The following is a 19,473-nucleotide window of genomic DNA, read 5'->3' as shown; positions in this document are numbered from 1 at the left end:
CCACAAAGTCCTCACGGCGCGAGCTGGGATCGAACCAGGGACCTCAAGCACCGGAGCTGAACGCTCTACTATTGAACCACCGCACTCCCTAGTTTAGTACCAATGTTTTATAAGGTAGTATTTATAGTAAATTGTTAAAACGTTTGTCTTCAAACTGTCAAATATAAATCGCAGTAAATTGTGTAATCTGCTGTCACAATATATATATATATATATATATATATATATATATATATATATATATATATAGTACCATACTATTTTCTGATCGGTATAGCGAAGAAATATTATGTTATTTTTTATCGGTATGCAGTGTCGTAACTTCGATTTTTTTTGGAGGGTCAAGCATTAATAATTGGGCCCCGTATGCAAAATTGTTTTGCGTTCTCCCGCAAAATTCAAAAATAGGCCATTTCTTTTCATCTTTGTCTCACTCTTTGTGCCCCCAGAGCCTGTGGGCCCTTCAGCATGCCCCTGGACCCGTTCTGTATATGACAAATTAATTAATGGGACAATATTGACCAATCTCAAAGCCATACGAATAAATATTATTTCTAGGGGCCATAATAATAGATATTTTTTACTGAAATGAGTCCACGACTCATATTTGATTTATTTGCCTTTTGTGTGCTGTTTTGTTTATGTAATGTAGTGAACCTGTTCGATGCTTCATTTATAATTTCATGTTCGTATCGTATATGGAGTAAGAACATTTTTGTCTTAAACTGGGCTCTTCGAACGGCAGGGAGCTTCCCTGGGGGAGCAGTTGCCTCTCCTGCCCCCCACAAATTACGGCCCTGTCAGTATGGTCAAATGGTATTTTTCCATACTATTTTATCGTAAATTACTAATTATATATACAGTTTCTTTTGTAATGACTGAAGCGAGGTAATCTTACAATGATGTTTTAAAAGCAGGTTATTTGGGGGTCCAGGAAAACGTTTGGGGAGGCCTAGCCCCGATGAGGCCCTCCGTGGCTACACCATTGACTTTTTTTTAACGTTTCGCGTTCTTTTCAGCACCTATGCTATACAAAGCAAAATTCCAACAATTTAAGGTAGAATGGAGCTGCAAAATTTACGTTCTGGAGTGAAAATACATTATCTTTCTATTTACGCCATACTTGAATGAATCTTGGTTTACAGCCTAGGATTTGTACTTTTGTTTTCGCTGCCGGTTAGCTTCCTCACTATTAAATGTAAAATGTAAATAAGACTGTAATTACTTATACTAAATTCACAAGTATTTATTCCATGTCAAGCGGAATCCTTATTATAAAAGGAGATTGTCTCACTGTTAGTTTTGTGAATCAAGTTAACTCTTAATTTTTAGCTATCACCCTAATGTGTATCGCTCGTAAGTACTTTCACTGTCAATAGATGGCAGTGGCACAACATGTTAAATAACGTCTAAGAATAGTCTTGAAATGTAAAATCATTGTGTAGCGTAATACACTGCATCTGTTATTTTATGATTGTAATTGTGACAAATTAATTGCCAATTAAAAAAATGTATTGTTTCTCTTCGATTACTTGAAATAAGATAAAGACCGTAGCCATATTTAACTTTAGGCATTAATATTTGGGTGAACGCATGTTAAGTCAGCCAATAAACTGAATATACTTACTCATGCTAGGAATGCATATCTTTTAGTTACCACAAACTATTTTGATCCATGCAGGACAGAAATTGTTTAGTATGTTCCTTGCACTCATACTTATTTTGATGTATCGGTGCTTGATCTACTATTGTAATATATTCTGACGATTTAAGTACAGCATAATCTAAAGTAGCATATAATGATGACTTAAGTGTAATTTAGTCTTTGTTATTATTTAAGTACAATGTAATTTATAGTAAGATGTAGTGATGAAGTAAGTACAATTTAATCTATAGTAATACAGCATTTCGCAGGATCTTAATTATAAACATTCATAGCCTAAGTCATAAAACATGACACATAAACAAATTGTCTATTTATATCTTGAATTGCCTCAGTCACGTAGCCAAGGGGTGAGTCCGGGGGTTCCGGCCACCCCGTCCCCCCGTTCGAGACCATATATGAAAAAATTTAGGAAGGATGAAACAAAAAGAAATGAGAAAAAAAGAATCAGCGTTAAAAGTATAAAACTACAGCAAACGTTTGGTTACTCTTTATTATGAGCAACTTTGTGTGTAGAAAATGGAAGGGTTGAGTTGATTTTGAGTTTAACGTCCCGTTCAGCAGCGAGGCTATATGAGACGTGGACCTACTGATTAACTTGGAATCCGAACCGCATGAGCTCCCACCGGGAATTGAACCCGGGTCTCCCGCGCCAAAGGCGAGTACGCTAACCGCTTAGCCACGGAAGAGCTCGGAAATGGAAGGGGTTCAATCTAAAAATTGATATTATTTGAACGGACCGTCCCGAATTCCATTTAGCTCCATGCTAATCCTATGGACTATAAATGACAATCGATAAACCTGTTCTATCAGATAGATTCTCACGTAGAACCTAAGAAATGCCCACAATCACCAGAGCCTCGCAACATAAATTCCAGTTACACTTGTTAAAGTAATTTTCAATTTCGCGGCAACACTAATTTACTTTATAGGATGTGTTTACCGCCGAAAGATATCTCATTGCTATCTTTGACGGCATTAAACAAAGACAAGAAAAAGAAGAAGGAAGAAGACAACAAGAACCGAGTTCGAATGACCTCGGAAGACTGTGTCTTTTTCAATATTTTAAAAAATTTTCTTTTACTCGAGATTTCTTTATAATTTGATATTAAAATATTAACATATCCTCATTTTATTGTCCTAACAAACTAATATGGGTATGTTGCCAGTAAAATAGTTTAGATTGATTGAGCATCTGGTGTGTAACCATAGTATTTCATGTCACGGACTCCCCTATTACGAAATCCTGGCTACGTGCCTGATTGCATGTAACATATTCAAGTGTTTGTGTACACAATTAATAAATTTATACGTGGGATCCTTTCGTTGCCCAAAGGATATCCAGATGATATTCCAATTCCAGTCATGTGCTTGTCAAGATAGAAGTTATAACGAAGATGTATATTATGACTTCAGTAATGCTGCAATGTTGTTCATTGTTATTTAGTAAACCTAATTCTTGGCATAACCCCAAAGGAAGAAATTCAGAGGTTGTAAATCCGGTAATCGCGGAGGCCAGTTTATGTGACCACGCCCGATTCATCTTCCCGAAAATGTTGTGTCCAAATAGGCAAGAACATCTAACCCGAATGAGGTTGGAAAATTACCTATCTTGTTGGAAAATTAAGTATGGATGTTCTGAATCTGTGGTACAACAAATAACTGCAATATATCAAAATAGATATTGGTTGTGATCGTCTTTTCACTGAAGAAAAAAAAGGTGCTATGATTTTATTGTGTTTATATAAGACGTCATCACACGTTCAGTTTAGGGCTGTGTTTGACGTTCTCAAACACAGTATAGGTATTCTCGGACCTCCGGACCCCAGAATTGTGTAGGTTGACAACACTATTCAAATAAAATGTGGTCTCATTCTAGAAAATGACACGTTTCAGACAGTCCACACCTTCCTCAATCTCAGACAGCATGACAACTGCAAAATCATAGCGAGCAATGTAATCCGCTGATTGTAGGGACTGAACGAAATGGACTCTGTACGCGCGGAAATGTTTATGTAGGATGTGGTGTAATGATGTCTTAGGAACCTGCCAACTCACGTGAGGCTCTGCGAACTGACCTCTTAGGACTTCTCACGAAGACCTCTCTCACTGTCCTGAATGGTCTGGACACTAGGTGCAGACCTGCCTGTTCTATGGAGATCACTGACACTGCCTGTTTTCTTCAAGTTCTCACATAACATCTTGATACTTTTAACATTTGGTGGTTATCTATGGTTGTCTGGAATTGTCTCTGGACTGTTTTTGGTGACTGTGTCTCATTATGCTAGGGGACACATTTGGCTTTCTCCTGGTTTCAGTACGTGTTCCAGCTCATGGTGTCAGATTCCGCAGTTGTTACGTCACTGGACCCCGTACAAACAAAATAGCAATAAGTACACAAAAACTTGAATATGTTAAAATGCAATTCAAGATAGAAAAAAAACATTTCTCTATGTGTTATATTTTATGCCTTATGAATGTTTGTAATCAAGGAAAGAATTCTTGACACCAGGTATGTTGTGGCGATTTAAGGGAAGCTTAATTTACACTAGCAAATTATGAAGATAATGCAATTTAATTTTGTAATAGTATATTTTGACGATTTGATTGCAACGTAAATTGTCTTAATTCAACTAAATTGTTTGATGAAAATGGATAGTAACTATGCTGTACGTCCTTTCCTGTTTATTGTTTGGGCTTGCACTTTGGATTCGATCGAATTTATTACGAGTTGTCATATTAGTTGTTAAGAAATCTTAATATCCGTCATTGGGACTTCGGAAAGAAAAAGGTTGGTTGTAAAACCTTTTAATACCCATAATAACTGGAACTCATATTAACAACCGAGTTTAAAAGCCTTGAATTAATTTGATGCCATATGATGTAGAATAATCTATTGATTTTAAATCAAGACAACTCGCCGTGATCATAAACAAAGCGCAAGGGCACACTTGAACACTTGAACACGCCCACATCTATTTGCCAAGTCCAATTTTTGCTAACGGACAACTTTATGATGCATTATCTTGAATTAGATCTAAATCTTGCGGTGATATTAGCATATGTTGTCCATCAAATGACTTAATGACAAGCACACGCACTCTCTGTTAAATTTCTGGCTACTGTCTATATCAGATTGTGTAAACAGAATTGGGCCTTTGGAGGTGGAATTCGAGAATGCATTTATTGTTATTTGAGAATAATACTAGAAACCACATATCACCATTTTGTTCTGTGACTTTCTAATACATTCTGGAAATACCATAAACCTGTCGCCATAAAACTTTTGTGGTTTCTGGTCCAAGAATTGTGATACATGGTTTCCACAGAACTCTTTTAAAACTAATTTGACACTCTTCAGAGAATTCTGCAGACAGCGAACCAAATATTTAGTCTGACGGTGTCAGGTTCGAGCTATACGGTTGATATATTGAAATCTTCCAGTCAAATTCCCAAAATTTCTAATTTGCCGTTAAAGATGTCTGAGGTCTGGGGTTGTCATCTTATAGTATACAACACTTTTTCCGTTGACCAGTTCCAGCCATTTCTTTTGAATTACTAAATGCATTCGTGATAATTGTCGATAGTACAGAGCCGAGTGCATTGTTCTTCCTGGCAGCAGCAGGTCGTAGATGTACGATGCTTTTCCAATCCCAACGTAACTTTCCTGAGTGTCAGTGTGGGCTTTGCCACTAGTGTGGATCATCTTCTCGTTTCTTCCATGATCTTTTTCGCACATTGTTGCTGTAGGATTAACATCGTGATTAACCGCCTCAGAAATGGCTCGAGTTTGTTACATTTCAGTAGACATTCACATATGGAAATTCGATGGAGAAAATGTTTTCGAATCAGATCATAAAGGACCCAAACGTCGAGTTTCTCTTTGTAGGAAGTTTTCTCCAAATAGTTGAACACTGGTGTTGAATGATTGGGCCATTGGGGATAGCATGACTGGTTATATGCTGGTCTTACTCGATTTTTCCTGAATATCGCCCTCTTTTTTTCTGATGGGTTGTCTACTACGAGGAGGCATTTTGGACATCAAGATTTACGGAACGAAAGTGATTGAACTATCTTTTGGTTGTTGGTTTCGATAACGTAGATTTACGGAACGAAAGCGATTGAACTATCTTTTGGCTGTTGGTTTTGATATCGTAGATTTACGGAACGAAAGCGATTGAACTATCTTTTTGCTGTTCGTTTTGATAACGTAGATTTACGGAACGAAAGCGATTGAACTATCTTTTGGCTGTTCGTTTTGATAACATAGATTTAGGGAATGAAAGCGATTGAACTATCTTTTGGCTGTGGGTTTCGATAACGTAGATTTACGGAAGGAAAGCGATTGAACTGTCTTTTGGCTGTTGGCTTTGATAACGTATTTTGCTCTTTAAACAGTACAAATTTCTTCACGTACCTGTACAGCATTTATTCCTTTGTCGAAATGAAATTATAAAATATAGGAAAGTTTTGTGGAACGTTAGCTCATCTTCACGATGCAATATATTACGTCTTATTAATGAAAACTCATGTTTTGCACATCTACTAGTTTTTACTGTAGCTGGCAAATAACGTTACGTCTGACCCGCTGTGATATATACTCTGAGATTTGGGACCCTGATGCTATCTCGTATCCAAAAGGCTGAATATTTTTTACAGACCTGATATGTTTCAAATCCCATGTCATGTTGTTGTTCCCCATCATTCCAAATAGTCAAATTGTTATCTTTATTATGTGAACGCTTTTTGTTTGATTTGATGTATAGAATCCCTTTCAGCAGCGAAGTTGTATGAGGCGTGGACCTTGAGCGTAATATGGGCCCGACGGGAATCTAACCCGGGTCTCCCTCGTGAAAAGCGCGAACTGTAACCGCTTAGCTACGAAGGAGCTCTATCATGAGAATGCAAGATACCTCTAAAAGTAATAAAGAAAATTAATTTTAACATTTGTTTCTACAAGCTTGAGTTCAGAGGCTTTCAAAATGATCTGGGTAGTCTATTTAATAGTATTTATTTAATGATGCTGTATTAACACGACCAAAAGTTTGTTTCTTTTCAATGAAACACTTTTGTTATATAAATTTTGGGTAAAAAATCCACATTTAAAAGCTAATCTTGCTGTCATAGATATTGTTAAGTTTAACACGTTTTTGTGAAATGTTCAAGCTCACTCGTCGCCAACTGGTACGATTTCATACGACGGGGAACGAACTTCTGTTCATAGATGTACAAATAATGTTTTTTTCAGTGTACGTATAATAGTTAATTCGTTCAATACCTAATTACGAATATTTAACTTCTTGAGAGTACAGTGTATGAGTTAAAAACAATTCACTATGCTTTCGCTTTTTTTTAACTTGGCAGACGTAATTATGAACCATACATTTCTGTGCTTTTATTTACCAAGAAATCGTATGCTGTAAATTAAGATGAAACAAAGTTGTATGAAGATTATATGATTACATTTTAATTTCAACCAGGAAAAGCGGCTGAGACAACATTAAGCCAATTTATTTACACGTTGTTCGATGACGGCTTGAGGTCTCCTTCCAATGAAATTTCAGTTCTCCAAGCATGCTATAGTGTCTAAAAGATGGATTTCTTACTAGAAGTAATTCGTATAGGACTTCTAATGAACACTTTTTTCTTCCATTTCTTCACAATGTGTTATTTGAATTGTTAATTACGTATTTTTTGTTTCATTTTCATTTAGGTATAGAGGATGTTCACAGGTCCGGGAGAATCGCGAGTTTGATCGGAATTGAAGGTGGTCACTCCATAGGTAACAGCTTAGCAGTTCTTCGGATGTTTTACCAACTAGGCGTAAGATATATGACGTTAACTCACAGCTGCAATACACCTTGGTGAGTCACTTCTTAGTTATTAATTATAATGATTTTTAGATGTAGTAACGAAAATTTATCACGATAGTAATGAAAATTTCCTTCGCCTATCAAAACGAAAATTCGAACATAAAAGGTACTTTTTGTTACATCTATATTATTTATTTGTTTATTTATTTAAGAAAATTCCACAAGTAGTGTGTTAGACAAATTGAACACTTAACAACCGTATCAATAACAAGAATAATAAGTTCAAGAAAATTGATCAAGGACGAACCCTAGTCTATGCCTGTTCAAATTTTTGTATTTTAAAGTATATATTTACAAACAAAGAAAAACTTGTAGGCGACAACATAGAGTTACTCCTTTTCTCATGGGGACCGAGGTGGCTCAGTGGTCGAGTGTTCACCTCTGGTGCTTAGGTCCCTGGTTCGATTTCAACTCGTGCCAAGTGAATTTTGTGGTGGACGAACACCGTTTGCGTGGGCTTCCTCGGGTTTCCCTCGTTTCCTTCCACTTTCTTCATCCCACCATTTCATTCATTTCTCATCATGACCGTTAGCTAAGTCGGCATATACGTGGGACGTAAAACTTAAAGATTTTTTTTTCCTTTTCTCATAGCCAGCGGTCTTTAGGTTTGAGATGAGACGTATCTATGGATGGGAGTTCTCAGTAGCACAGGGATATTCCCGCCCAAGAACCTCCGAATTATTTTAGTGAGTGTTCGTGCATGTACGTAGTAAGAAATAGAGACTATTTTGTTAAATGTGTACAGTGTGATATTTGGTCTCATGATGTGTGTACCGGTACCCAAATTATCAATTAAACTTTACTCAGGAATATCTAGCAATCTCCGTAGACCATTACATTGTTTCTTTCTTTCAGTTTTGTTGAAATGAAGGGACTTAAGAAGAATAATCGAATTACCAATATGTATGATGCAATTACCACATGTCAGAATCATAACTTGATGATCACGCACAGATCTCACGCAATAATTATAATGTTTCTTTTTCTTGTTGCTAATCCCACAGAATAGTTTTACTTTTACACTCATTTTTCTATGTTGTTGTTATTGTTGTCTTGTTTTGTTTTTTTCTTTCTTTTGTTAGCATGTCCCTGTGTAAAATGGCAAAGTTATGCTGTATCTGGGAACTTGTTCAATAAATAAATAAATAAATAAATAAATAAATCCACACAATATTAGTCTGTAATAGAATAGTAAATAATCAGAAATATAATTTTTAAGTGCAATTTCATTCCCGTCTGAAGATGGGCAGTCCGCAAACGGTAACGTCTTTTCTTGAGCCATGGGTATGTATTTATTTGTAGTTGCATTTCGAGATGGATAACATGATTTATTTATTTATTGATGTTGGCTCGGTACAATATAAAATTACAGAACGATACAATGTAAAACAAGAAAAAATGTTGGCCTATCTTATAACAAGCAATGAAGTGCTGAAAAGGTTCCTTGACTTCATGGTAATGGTTCAGAGAAGAAATCCATGAGAATGGTGAATTTGCTGAGCAGATCTGGAGCAGCTTTCAGCTTTGGCATGTAGGTGCTTAGCGTGTGTATTCTGTTGGTCAGGTTTAAATCCTTCAAAAGTTGCAGACGCTCTTTAATAATTTGGATGATGTTTTCAGTGGATGAATTATCATCAGGGCATGTCTTCGGTATTGAAGCTGCTATAGTGCGTGATATTGTAGGCTCAGGTCTTGAAGCGGATGTATCAGTAGTGTCTTGAAGAGGGGATGAATGTGAGATTGTGCTTGCTGGTGTTCTTTTCCCATTTGCTTGTAGAATTTGTTGTATTCGCGGACATCCGGAATAATTAGCAGGAGGAACGCCTTTACAGTTGACACATTTCGCTGGTGTGTCTCTGGTCTTCTTTTCGCATTGGTATGTCCAATGAGAGCCGGCGCACTTAACGCACCGAGGCAGAGCTTGGAAAGCTGGTTGCGAATGTCCAAATCTTAGGCATTTGAAGCATAGCAAGTAATTCTTCTTGTACTGGTTCTATGCAAACTTTTATATGTAGCAATGTCTTATTTGAAAATTCCGGTAGCTTGTAGAGTATTCTTCAATGTAATCAAGAATAGTGGGATGGGGACTTTCTCTTTCCCGCCTTCACGAGTCTGGGTTCGCATTTGTGAAACGGAGAGTATTGGGTAATCTTTCTCTTTGAGTGCTGTTGTGATTTTCAATGTTAGTATCAATTGGAAGATGGCGAATAACCGCTTTGATATTCAGAGTTTTGTTCTTAATCTCGGTGGCATATTGTAATTTCTTGTAGGAACAAAAGTTTTGCACGAATTCGTAATATTTGCACTTAATTTTTGTGTATCCTTTCATTAATAGGAAAGTGCCTGCTTTGTTACAATCTTAAATTATTAATTGTTGTAAATTATAGCCCTTGGTAGGCGGGCAATTACATATGTATATCCAAGTTTTGGTCACGTCTGAGCTACAGTGTTTCATGTCGTCTATTGTCTTATCCTTCCCAAGTTCAGTGCTTGCAGTGGAAGCTTTGTCTATGTTATCTATAGCTTTTGAAAGGATCTCATGAGTATTTGATGTTGGTATAGGCACAGGCGTCTGTGACGGTCTTAGATTTCTTCTTGATTTCGGTGGCTTATTGTAGTTGGTTGTAAGATCAAATGTTTTGCACGAATGTGTAATCTTGGAGATCACCACTAAAATTCCATCTTGGGAAAACAACAGAAAGAAGTAGAAAAAGAAAGGCTCAGAAATGTGAACAGAAACAAGTAAAATAACATAAATATTTATCATTTTCTGTCTCGAGTACTGTTTTCAATGAGATTGCTGGATTATCAAAAATAAAAGTATAATATCAAAAACAAAGAGAACAATGAAAACCCTGAAATCTAATTTCATTGTTTCAGTAACATAAGTGAAGTGGTACATAATATTCCACTTTCTTTACTGTAATTTTGCCAGGATGTGAGTGGTATCTGTTGGTTAAATCTTCTATAAAAATATCAAGCCCAATTATTGCTAAATCTGTCAAGAACTAATTGAAGTGAATTTCTGTCATTCGTCTCACCCGACAATTTCTCATCCGTTTGTATTTCTTCCAACGATAACTCGCAAAATTAGTCTTATTTTAATGAAACACAAATTGTCACTTTTTCCCAACCTATGAAATAAGTTCAAATTGGCCAAGAATAGAGGGATAACAAGATGTAAAAAGCATCCCACGTGGCTCGTACGATAATACGTAGTGCCCTATATACGCAGGTGGTTGTAAAAATAATTTAAACACCAGAAGAAATGCAAATTATCTGATTAATATGGCCCATCATTAGTAGTCTGCAGAACAGCACTGATTTGTCGTGAAATGCAAGTCATGAACTGGGAATCTTGTCAGTGACAGCCTTGAAATGCACATGTCCACGTGGTGCTACGTGGATGGAAGAGGTCAAGCGGGACTGTTCCTATCTTTACACTACACTTGATACGTTTTCTTGTTCCATTACATACATTTGCACCTTTTCCTCTGTACTGTTTTCTATTATGTATAAATCCTTCCCTCAATTTTTATCTCTGTATGCCTTGTCACTGAACTTCCTTCATTGCCTGAGCTTATCCAACTTGGATCTTATCTCGGTTTTTACACTTTCTTTGCCGATTGTGAATATTAATTTTCAGTTCTTTTATCTTATCATCTTTTATATTTTGTATGTTTTATCCCACATCATCCTACTTATTATTTTAAACTTTTTGTACTTATCGCATTTTTTTTTACATTGTACATTTGTGTAAATTGTCGGCAACTCTTAAACAAGACGTTTTACAACGTACAGTAATTCAAATGCGTACAGCACCGGGCCCTAAGGTTTTCTCGGGTCCATGAGATAAGTAAATGGTACATCATGAACGTAATGCAATAATGTTAGACATGTATTACAAAAGCATACATTAAAAAAATACTACAAAAATTAAGAGCATATATTTTTGAAATAAAAAGGAAAAACAGATTCAAATTCACACACCACAAAAAACGTTACCCAGTACCAGACAAAAAAATGAAATTGATTCTATTACGTGCAAGGAATAAAAATTAATATGAAGTTAAAACACGTCTAAAGGCATTACTAAATATATTTAAGTAACTAACTAACTAACTAACTCAATTCTATTCCTAGCCAATTCGATCCAGTTTCTACTTTGTATTCCTATCTCTGCGAGATCCATCTTAATATTGTCTTCCCGTATGCGGCTAGGTCTTCTTAAAGTGGATCACTAGGTGTTTTCGGTGCTATGCTAAACGCTGCTTGAATAGTGCGGCATTGCCAGGTAGTGTTGAGTGCATACTGGTGCCAGATAATAAAGGAAGAATCATGGATTTCTGCTTGGATACTTACTGGAGAAACTAGTTTTCGACCCTTACCGCAATCACAGATAAGTTCTGCTTGTCGAACTGCGACGCTAGAATTCAGGAATTAAACGTACAAATTTGGCAACAACGCATTGTGCCGTTCTGCGCAAGTTTCTTCTCAAAATCTCTTTCCTTAAATATAAATTAATATTTAAACAGTGGCGTATTTACGATTTTGTTTCGGGAGGGGCTTTGCTTAATTTCGGGGAGGGCTTTGCCTGAAAATGTGAAAATTCTGCAAGATATTTCATATACTTCACTATAGTAAGTAAAATTTCGGGAGGGGCTTAAGCCCGGAAGCCCTCCCCCTAAATACGCCACTGTATTTAAATAAATAAAATATGAAACATAACACGAAAAACGGTCAAACGATATATCTATTTCTTAATAAGATCGTTACTTTAAAATACTTTACACATACAAATAAAATTTTCATAAAATTGAGCGCTTCTAGTAAGATCTAACAGCAAGTGCCATCTTCTGTGCTCATTGTAAAACGAATCAAATATTTCCTTTTTTTTTTTTTTTTTTACCTTTTTCGATATCAGGGGACACAACCAAATGAATCAGTGTCTTGTGATGTAGCTGAAACATAACTTTATCTTATAGTACACTTTTTATATTTATAATATGTAACATTTCATTGCACAGTAGTTAAGGGAATGAGCTAAAATATGTACTGACTTCCGGATGGTAATCCACCTTAATGATCGTTTTCCGATTGGTCTTCCAGTCAAGACTTTGAAAGCGTTTCTACTTTCTTCCATTCTAGCTACATGACCCGCCCACCTAAGCCTTTTATACTTGACGACCCTAACAATGTTAGGTAAACCGTAGAAACTATGTAGTTCCTCGTTATGAAGTTTCCGCCATTCTCCATTCCCGTTCCTCTTGGGTCCGAATATTCTTCTCAGGATATTGTTCTCAAATACTTTCTGTCTATGTTCTTCCCTCAGAGTAAGCGACTATGTTTCGCAACCATACAGAACAACAGGTATGATTATCGTTTTATATACTTTAAGCTTCAAATTCTTCAACAGTATTCTCAACAACAAGAGATTTTGAACTGAATAGTAACACGAATTCCCTGCTTTTAATCGAGATTTAATTTCTTCGTGAATATGGCTTTCGTCTGTTAATATTGATTCTAGATATTTGAAAATATCTACTTTATCAAAAGTATTATTCGATATTTTAACTCATCCACAATTTACCGTATTACGATTCCGACGAACTTCCACGTATTTAGGTTTTTTCTCTGCGTTTAAGTAAAGTTAAGTAAATAACAAAAAACTTGTATTGTCGGTTCAGAAACAATAATAATACAAGCAAATAAATATAAATCCATAATCTCAGTACTGCACAGAGAATGTGAAAATATAAATTAACCTGTACATAAACAAGCACTAGATCTTTTGGAGAGATCACATGTGTAATAGTAAAGATTATCTTGGTTTATGCATTCAGTATGATCCCATCCTTGACACAAAGTACACTGCACCCACACTTCATTTACGGTCTCGAAGCAAATGATGCATGTAGTAATGGTAGTGATATTTGACCCATTATTGCTCTAATCTTCGCCACCAGCGTAAAAATTCAATGGTTTTGGAATGCTCTTCTCTTTCATTGGCCGCCTTTTCGTTGAGTTGCCTAGGCCCACTAGAAACTGCACACTCTTCAATTTCGTTTCTTCTATCAGTGTTCTTATATTAATTTGTTTCGTGTTAAGTTTCTTTTCTGATATTTTCTTGTACGGAGTTGATGTTAAAATTTGGCTGGTTTCACTTCCGTTTCTTCTCATCTCTAACCTGCTATTTGTTTCGCTTGTGACTAGGGAGATCTCTTTAGCTATTGTCGGAAATTGTCTTGAAGTTCACAACATACTAGGACTAAATGAAAAAAATTTCTGGAGCTGAGCGAGAAGTCTTGCTAACAGAACTGTGTATCACACCCTGTGAATTTGGTAAAGTTGTTTCTAAAGATGTTTCTGGGATGAGAGAAAGTGACTTTCTTAAATTGCCATCTGAATCGACACAGAAATGTTTTGATGAAAGAAAATCCAATTCAGTAAAATCAATTCTATTCAAAAGGTAGAGATCAGTGCAGTCAAAGGCTGATCTTGTTAGGTTCATTCTGCAAATGACAGTAAATGCTGGTGGGACGTCTTTTAATGTTACTTTCAAGGGAGCATACTGTCTCATCCATAAAGAACAAGCCTCGTTTTAGGCTGCTGTAAATGGTTTCATTATAGCTTGGTCTAATTGCTGTAATCTAAGCGTCGTGTAAAGGGGTAAGCTACTCATATGAAGATTGTTCTCTTTAGCATATAAAACAACCAGAAGGTCTTTATGGGAAGTGGGTCTGTCAACAATCAGTATGACAGGGTCTTCTTTTGTTAATTTCACACCAGAGAATAACATTTCAAAATATTTCCGAAAACCCATGACTGTTATCTACCCGCTTTCTTCAGCTATTAGAATACTGTTCTCAGGCGCATCTTTCTTCAGTTCCTCAGACATCCTTTTCCACGGAAAGACAAACAAAACGGGAAAAAAATGATCGCGAGTTGCATTAATCGAGAGAGTACTGTGATGTTTCCGCTTCTTCCTCCTGAAGTAATTTTCCTGAACTGCACAGAGAAAAATCCGTTCTTCGGAGAGCGATATATTGTATATACAAATATACGGTATCCTCTTGCTTACTATAGAAATCAGTACGGAACATACGTTATCCGTATGCTACATATTCACTGTCCTTAGATGTTACATCATGCCGTTCCAGGATGTCTGACATCTAACAGTTTCCCGTATATCACATGCATATACTTATGTTACGTTCGTCAGCTATATGTTATATACGTCCATTTGTATGATCCATGTGAGATCCTGACCGTCTATATTGTTTCCTACGGAAAGTACGTATAGATGGAACACTTATACAGAAAGTATTATAAAATATGCGTTTTCGGTTAGGGATGTGCACGAGACAAGATTTGTGGCTGTCTCGTCTCGAAAATGTGCTGTAAAAGTGATGGGTCGACTCGAAAAATATATATTTCTCTATTGGAAGAGCCGTGTCTCGACTCGAATTTTGTCTGGAAAATCCTGTCTTGACTCGTCTCGTGCGCATCCCTATTTTCGGTTATACGTCTCCTGTACGTTAAATCCAAAAACTATCTTTGGACTATCTTAGGAATTACGCACGTAACCTATCTTTTTAAGTACGCTACCTACAATTTTTTTTCTCAGTGTGTTTCTTTTCTTTCTGAGAGAGAACTTGAGTTGCATTATCATGAACCACCAGCATTCCAATCTCATCACAGTTAAATACAGAGTCCGCCAGAAAAATGTATACGCCGTTTAAGAAAACAAGACTATATATAATAGTTCTTAATTACATTTAATTATTGTTCAAACATGTGTTACAAAATCTTCAAGTAAGCATATGTTTCCATTGGATGTTCAAAATGTTGGCCGTTGGCGGCCAAACACCTTACAGAATGACGAGTGGTCACTACAGCTACAGCGATCAATGTATCAGTGGAGACCAATGCACAATCGTACTATGTACCTCAAACTTGTCAATAATGCGTTTGATTGTTAGGCGGGTTAGTGCTTCAGAACCAACTTCCCCTCTTCGCTGCATTTCGATGGCGTTTCCAAACCTGATAAAACACTTCAAAACGTATTTACGCTGCTCGAACGTCAAGCGTGCATCTGCCAATTTCTTATCTTACTAAGCGTGCTGGCAGTACCGACATCTGTTGAGCGAGAAACAGTACTACAACATAATTTTAACTGAAAACAATTGATAATGCAGACATCTGTTGGGCGGAAACTCATACTACAACATACCTAAATATCAAAACAATTCTCAATTCCAGTTTCCTGATATTGGATGACAAAAAGTGTATACATTTTTCTGGCGGCCTTTGTATTTTAGAGGGTTCAAAGTTGTATTTTGCAAGCAACTCTTCATATTTGTCAAAAAATAAATAAATCAAGTTGATTTTCACTAAACTAGAGTGCTCTCTGCATGCTTGTCGACTGTGGAATGCGCAACATGATAAGGTTCCATGAAATTATAATAGTATTTATGTCCAACATGTTTTTTGTCTTTGTCATGTTGACAATTAATTTTGAAGTGTTCTACGGAATCGAAAATAAACTTCAAAAACTCATTTTTTTTATCAGCTGCAAATGGTTGTCCAAGTCCTTCAGATGATTAGCAAGCTGCATCGCTATTTCTTCTAAAAAAAATTTAATGAATGGGAACATTTGTTTCTTTCCTACAGAATGTATTCCTACAGTGTTCTAAGCTATGACAAAGTGATGAGCTCCCATCCTCTGACTTATTTGACATTCCATGACTGCTTGAGCCGCCTTCCTCAAATCCTCCTTCCACCCACATTTTTTCTTTCAATCTTGATAGTACATGCCTGAAAACAACAAGAACGAGAAACTAACAAAATTTCTGTTTAAAAAACTGTGCACTTGTCTGGTACTGGGAAATTAACATAATATATAACGTCGGATCCCGTAGTAACATTTTCCGTAACTTAATATTATTACCATACCAGATAATAAGACAAGTCATATATGTAACAAAATGTTCCTATTTACCCGTAAGGCCGTAACGTAGGTAAAACTCTAAACCAAAAATTTATCGTCATATAACAATATCTCGCTCACCGTGTGCGTGGGTTTTCATGGGGTTCTCCCGTTTCGTCCCACTTAATTCATTCCACTATTGCATTATTTCACCTCATTACCGTCTGCTTTAGCCTAGGCGACATAACTATGGGAGGGAAAACTTAAAGATTTCATTTCATTTTTTCAATATTTCGCTCCACAATGGACTGGCACAATTCAAAACTTGCTGACTTCTACTTTGTACAATGGTGATGATGATTAATAAGGGTAGGCCGTCTTTCGGACACGGACTGTCATATTACCATCCGGTAGTGTGTGCACTTCCCTTATTTTACGTTGTGAATGTGCTGCTTGACAGAAGAAGAAGAAGTCATGAATTGTTTGCGGAGGAATTGATATTTTACCGATCTTCATGTAGTGAGAGAATGAAGAATGGATATTTCCTTCGAATTCTCAGATCCAGAACTGATCATAGGGGTTTAACAATGTTACAATCTGGGGATTGGATAGACCAAAGTAAGCGTTGTATTAAATCCAGATGATTACGAAACTAAGCCTCAATAGTCCCAGCAGTATAAATGTCCACATTTCCATCTGAAAAATAGCGTTATTATTCGGAAACGACTTCTGGGCCATAGGATGACATGGTTACCTAAAGTACCTATATAATCAAGGGTTTAATGAGTCATATATGTGGAATCCCTGAACCCATGAAGTATCAAGAAATCGTGGCTATAGCATTACAAATATGAATAGAAGGAGACTATTTAATGTATAAGTTTATTTGGATGACTGCCATCGTGCATAAATACGCCTGTTGTACGAAATAATGTGAAAAAGGACACATTGGACCAAATTATTGACGGTCACTTTTACTTGTATTCGAAACTTTTTTTGCTTAAAAGCGTTGTTGATGGGGCCAAAGGTTGGGAATTTTAACCCGTCTGCGGATTACTGTGCCAATTGTTGGTTTAACTCTGCAGTTACTTTTGGAGCATTTACTCCACGATCCTTGGTGACAATCTTCTTCAATGTTCCGAAATGAAATGAATTTAAATCTTTTAGGTGTACGTCCCTCGTTTATGCCCTGTAGGCTAAAGGAGATGGTGATGATGGGAATGAATGAAACGGTGGAATGAAGAAAGTGAAAGGAAATAGGAGAACCGCGATAAAACCCACGCACACGGTGTTTTTTCTAGCCCAAAATACATTTTGCACGAGTTGGGATCGAATAAGAGACTCCAAGCGTCAAATGTGAACGCTCTACGACTACACACTCAATGCTCAAAAATCCCTGTCATTGAGGCTTCACTTCCGTCCATTAAATTCTTCGTCGAAGTTGTATCCTATGACTTATGTAAACCCTTATCACTTTGGGTATTGTTTCTTGCAATACATCTAACAGCACTTGTAAGATCAGAAGATTCTCATTTTTACAACCAGCGCTTCTGATCTTCCTTTCTGATGTACTACAGACGAGCACGTACTTCACCAGCAACAACGGCTAACGCTCTTCATGCATGCCAGTATTACACTCTCACGCATTTTAGGTGTTGCAGGTGCTCTGACAATCATCTATATACAAAACAATTTTCTTTATAACTTATTTAAAAATTATGCCTTTTGGATACAATAATTCTTTTTTTATATTGTTTAGATATTCTCTACATATTCTTTAAAGAATGTGATTGCAATCGATTAAATATAACTGGTAAATGAAAGTGTTTTCTCAGAACGAAGAAGTTTCCTTATATAAATAATATGATATTCTCAATTATCTCCACTAATTGCAGTTGAAATGTCTCAAGTATAAAATGATATTGCTAATTTTCTACAATTCCATTATTTAAAAAAGTGTGTATAAGACAATAATTTTTGAAAAGAAACACATTTGATTTTAATCCAAAATGTTATGTATTGTCTTTGAGTCCTTGCTGATAGGAATTACAAATTTGTCTAAAGTGAACAGTGAGAGCTACCTCTTCGCCAGAATTAAAAAGTATGTTCCCGGAATAAGCGAGTAAATTTTTTCTCAGCCACTTTTGGAAAATATGTCCTAAGAATGGTTTTGTAAATATTTTTTCAATTTTTATTCAGTATGTTACATATACTCTTCGAGGCTTCTCCATAATCCTTACTACTTGAAGTTGATACCAGTCAGGAATGAGAAATAAACTTTGCTTAAAAGTATTGGGTTTTAATGCAATATTTGCGTATATTTTTTTCTAAAGCTTCGCAATGTTTACCACCAGTTGGACCAATAATCTGTCAATAATGAGATAGTAAATGTAGCATCTCCTTCCCGATCCGACTAAAAGAAAAAGTGTTCCGCAAAACTTCTGTGAAAATTTTGCGATTAAAAAAAATGAAACATAAGATTTTCTTTTTGGTTAGATCCTTATTTCTGTTGTTATGGCTGAGAATAGTCAAAGGGCAGATGGTGAATCAATACCTTCTTATGAAACCACATTAATAATAATTTTCCGTTTTAAAAAAGTGAAAAAATAGCCTGATTTTGATGTAACATTGCTCGTGACATTCTTTCTAGTTTCCCAATGGAACCCACTGATTTTGGTTAACATCACTCAAGAGAAAAGGAGCAAGTTATTCCCCCATACCCACCCGTTTATAGCGTATTGCGGAGTAACCTTTGTAAAATAATAATAATAATAATAATAATAATAATAATAATAATAATAATAATAATAATAATAATAGCCTATAAAGTTACGTTTTAATGAAACATTTTTCGAGTGATGTTTTTTCTTCTTTGAAACTTAAGAATTAATCGTCTTAGTTAGGATTGAATATGATAAAAATATTTATCACTGTATATTTTTCATTTGTCTTTCACCTTTTTAAAAAAATCTTCCACTTGCTTCTACAATGCATGGCATCTCTAAGTA

At 36.1% G+C, this 19,473-nt stretch overlaps 1 protein-coding gene across 2 annotated transcripts in view; it reads left to right on the top strand.

Annotated features, from left to right (window-relative positions):
* The window catches only part of LOC145671283 (dipeptidase 1-like), a 357,577-nt gene that overhangs the window by 215,000 nt on the left and 123,104 nt on the right, over positions 1-19,473 (top strand). For both annotated transcript variants that reach the window (XM_081740234.1, XM_081740243.1), the window contains one exon: positions 7,377-7,527. In XM_081740234.1, coding sequence (XP_081596360.1) covers positions 7,377-7,527 — 151 coding nt within the window. The remainder of the gene's footprint in view (positions 1-7,376; positions 7,528-19,473) is intronic.

This window comes from Thermobia domestica, chromosome 2 (assembly GCF_964235325.1).
Source record: "Thermobia domestica chromosome 2, izTheDome1.hap1.1, whole genome shotgun sequence".
In the NCBI taxonomy this organism is placed as follows: Eukaryota; Metazoa; Arthropoda; class Insecta; order Zygentoma; family Lepismatidae; genus Thermobia; species Thermobia domestica.
This window is presented reverse-complemented; position numbering and strand designations above follow the sequence as displayed.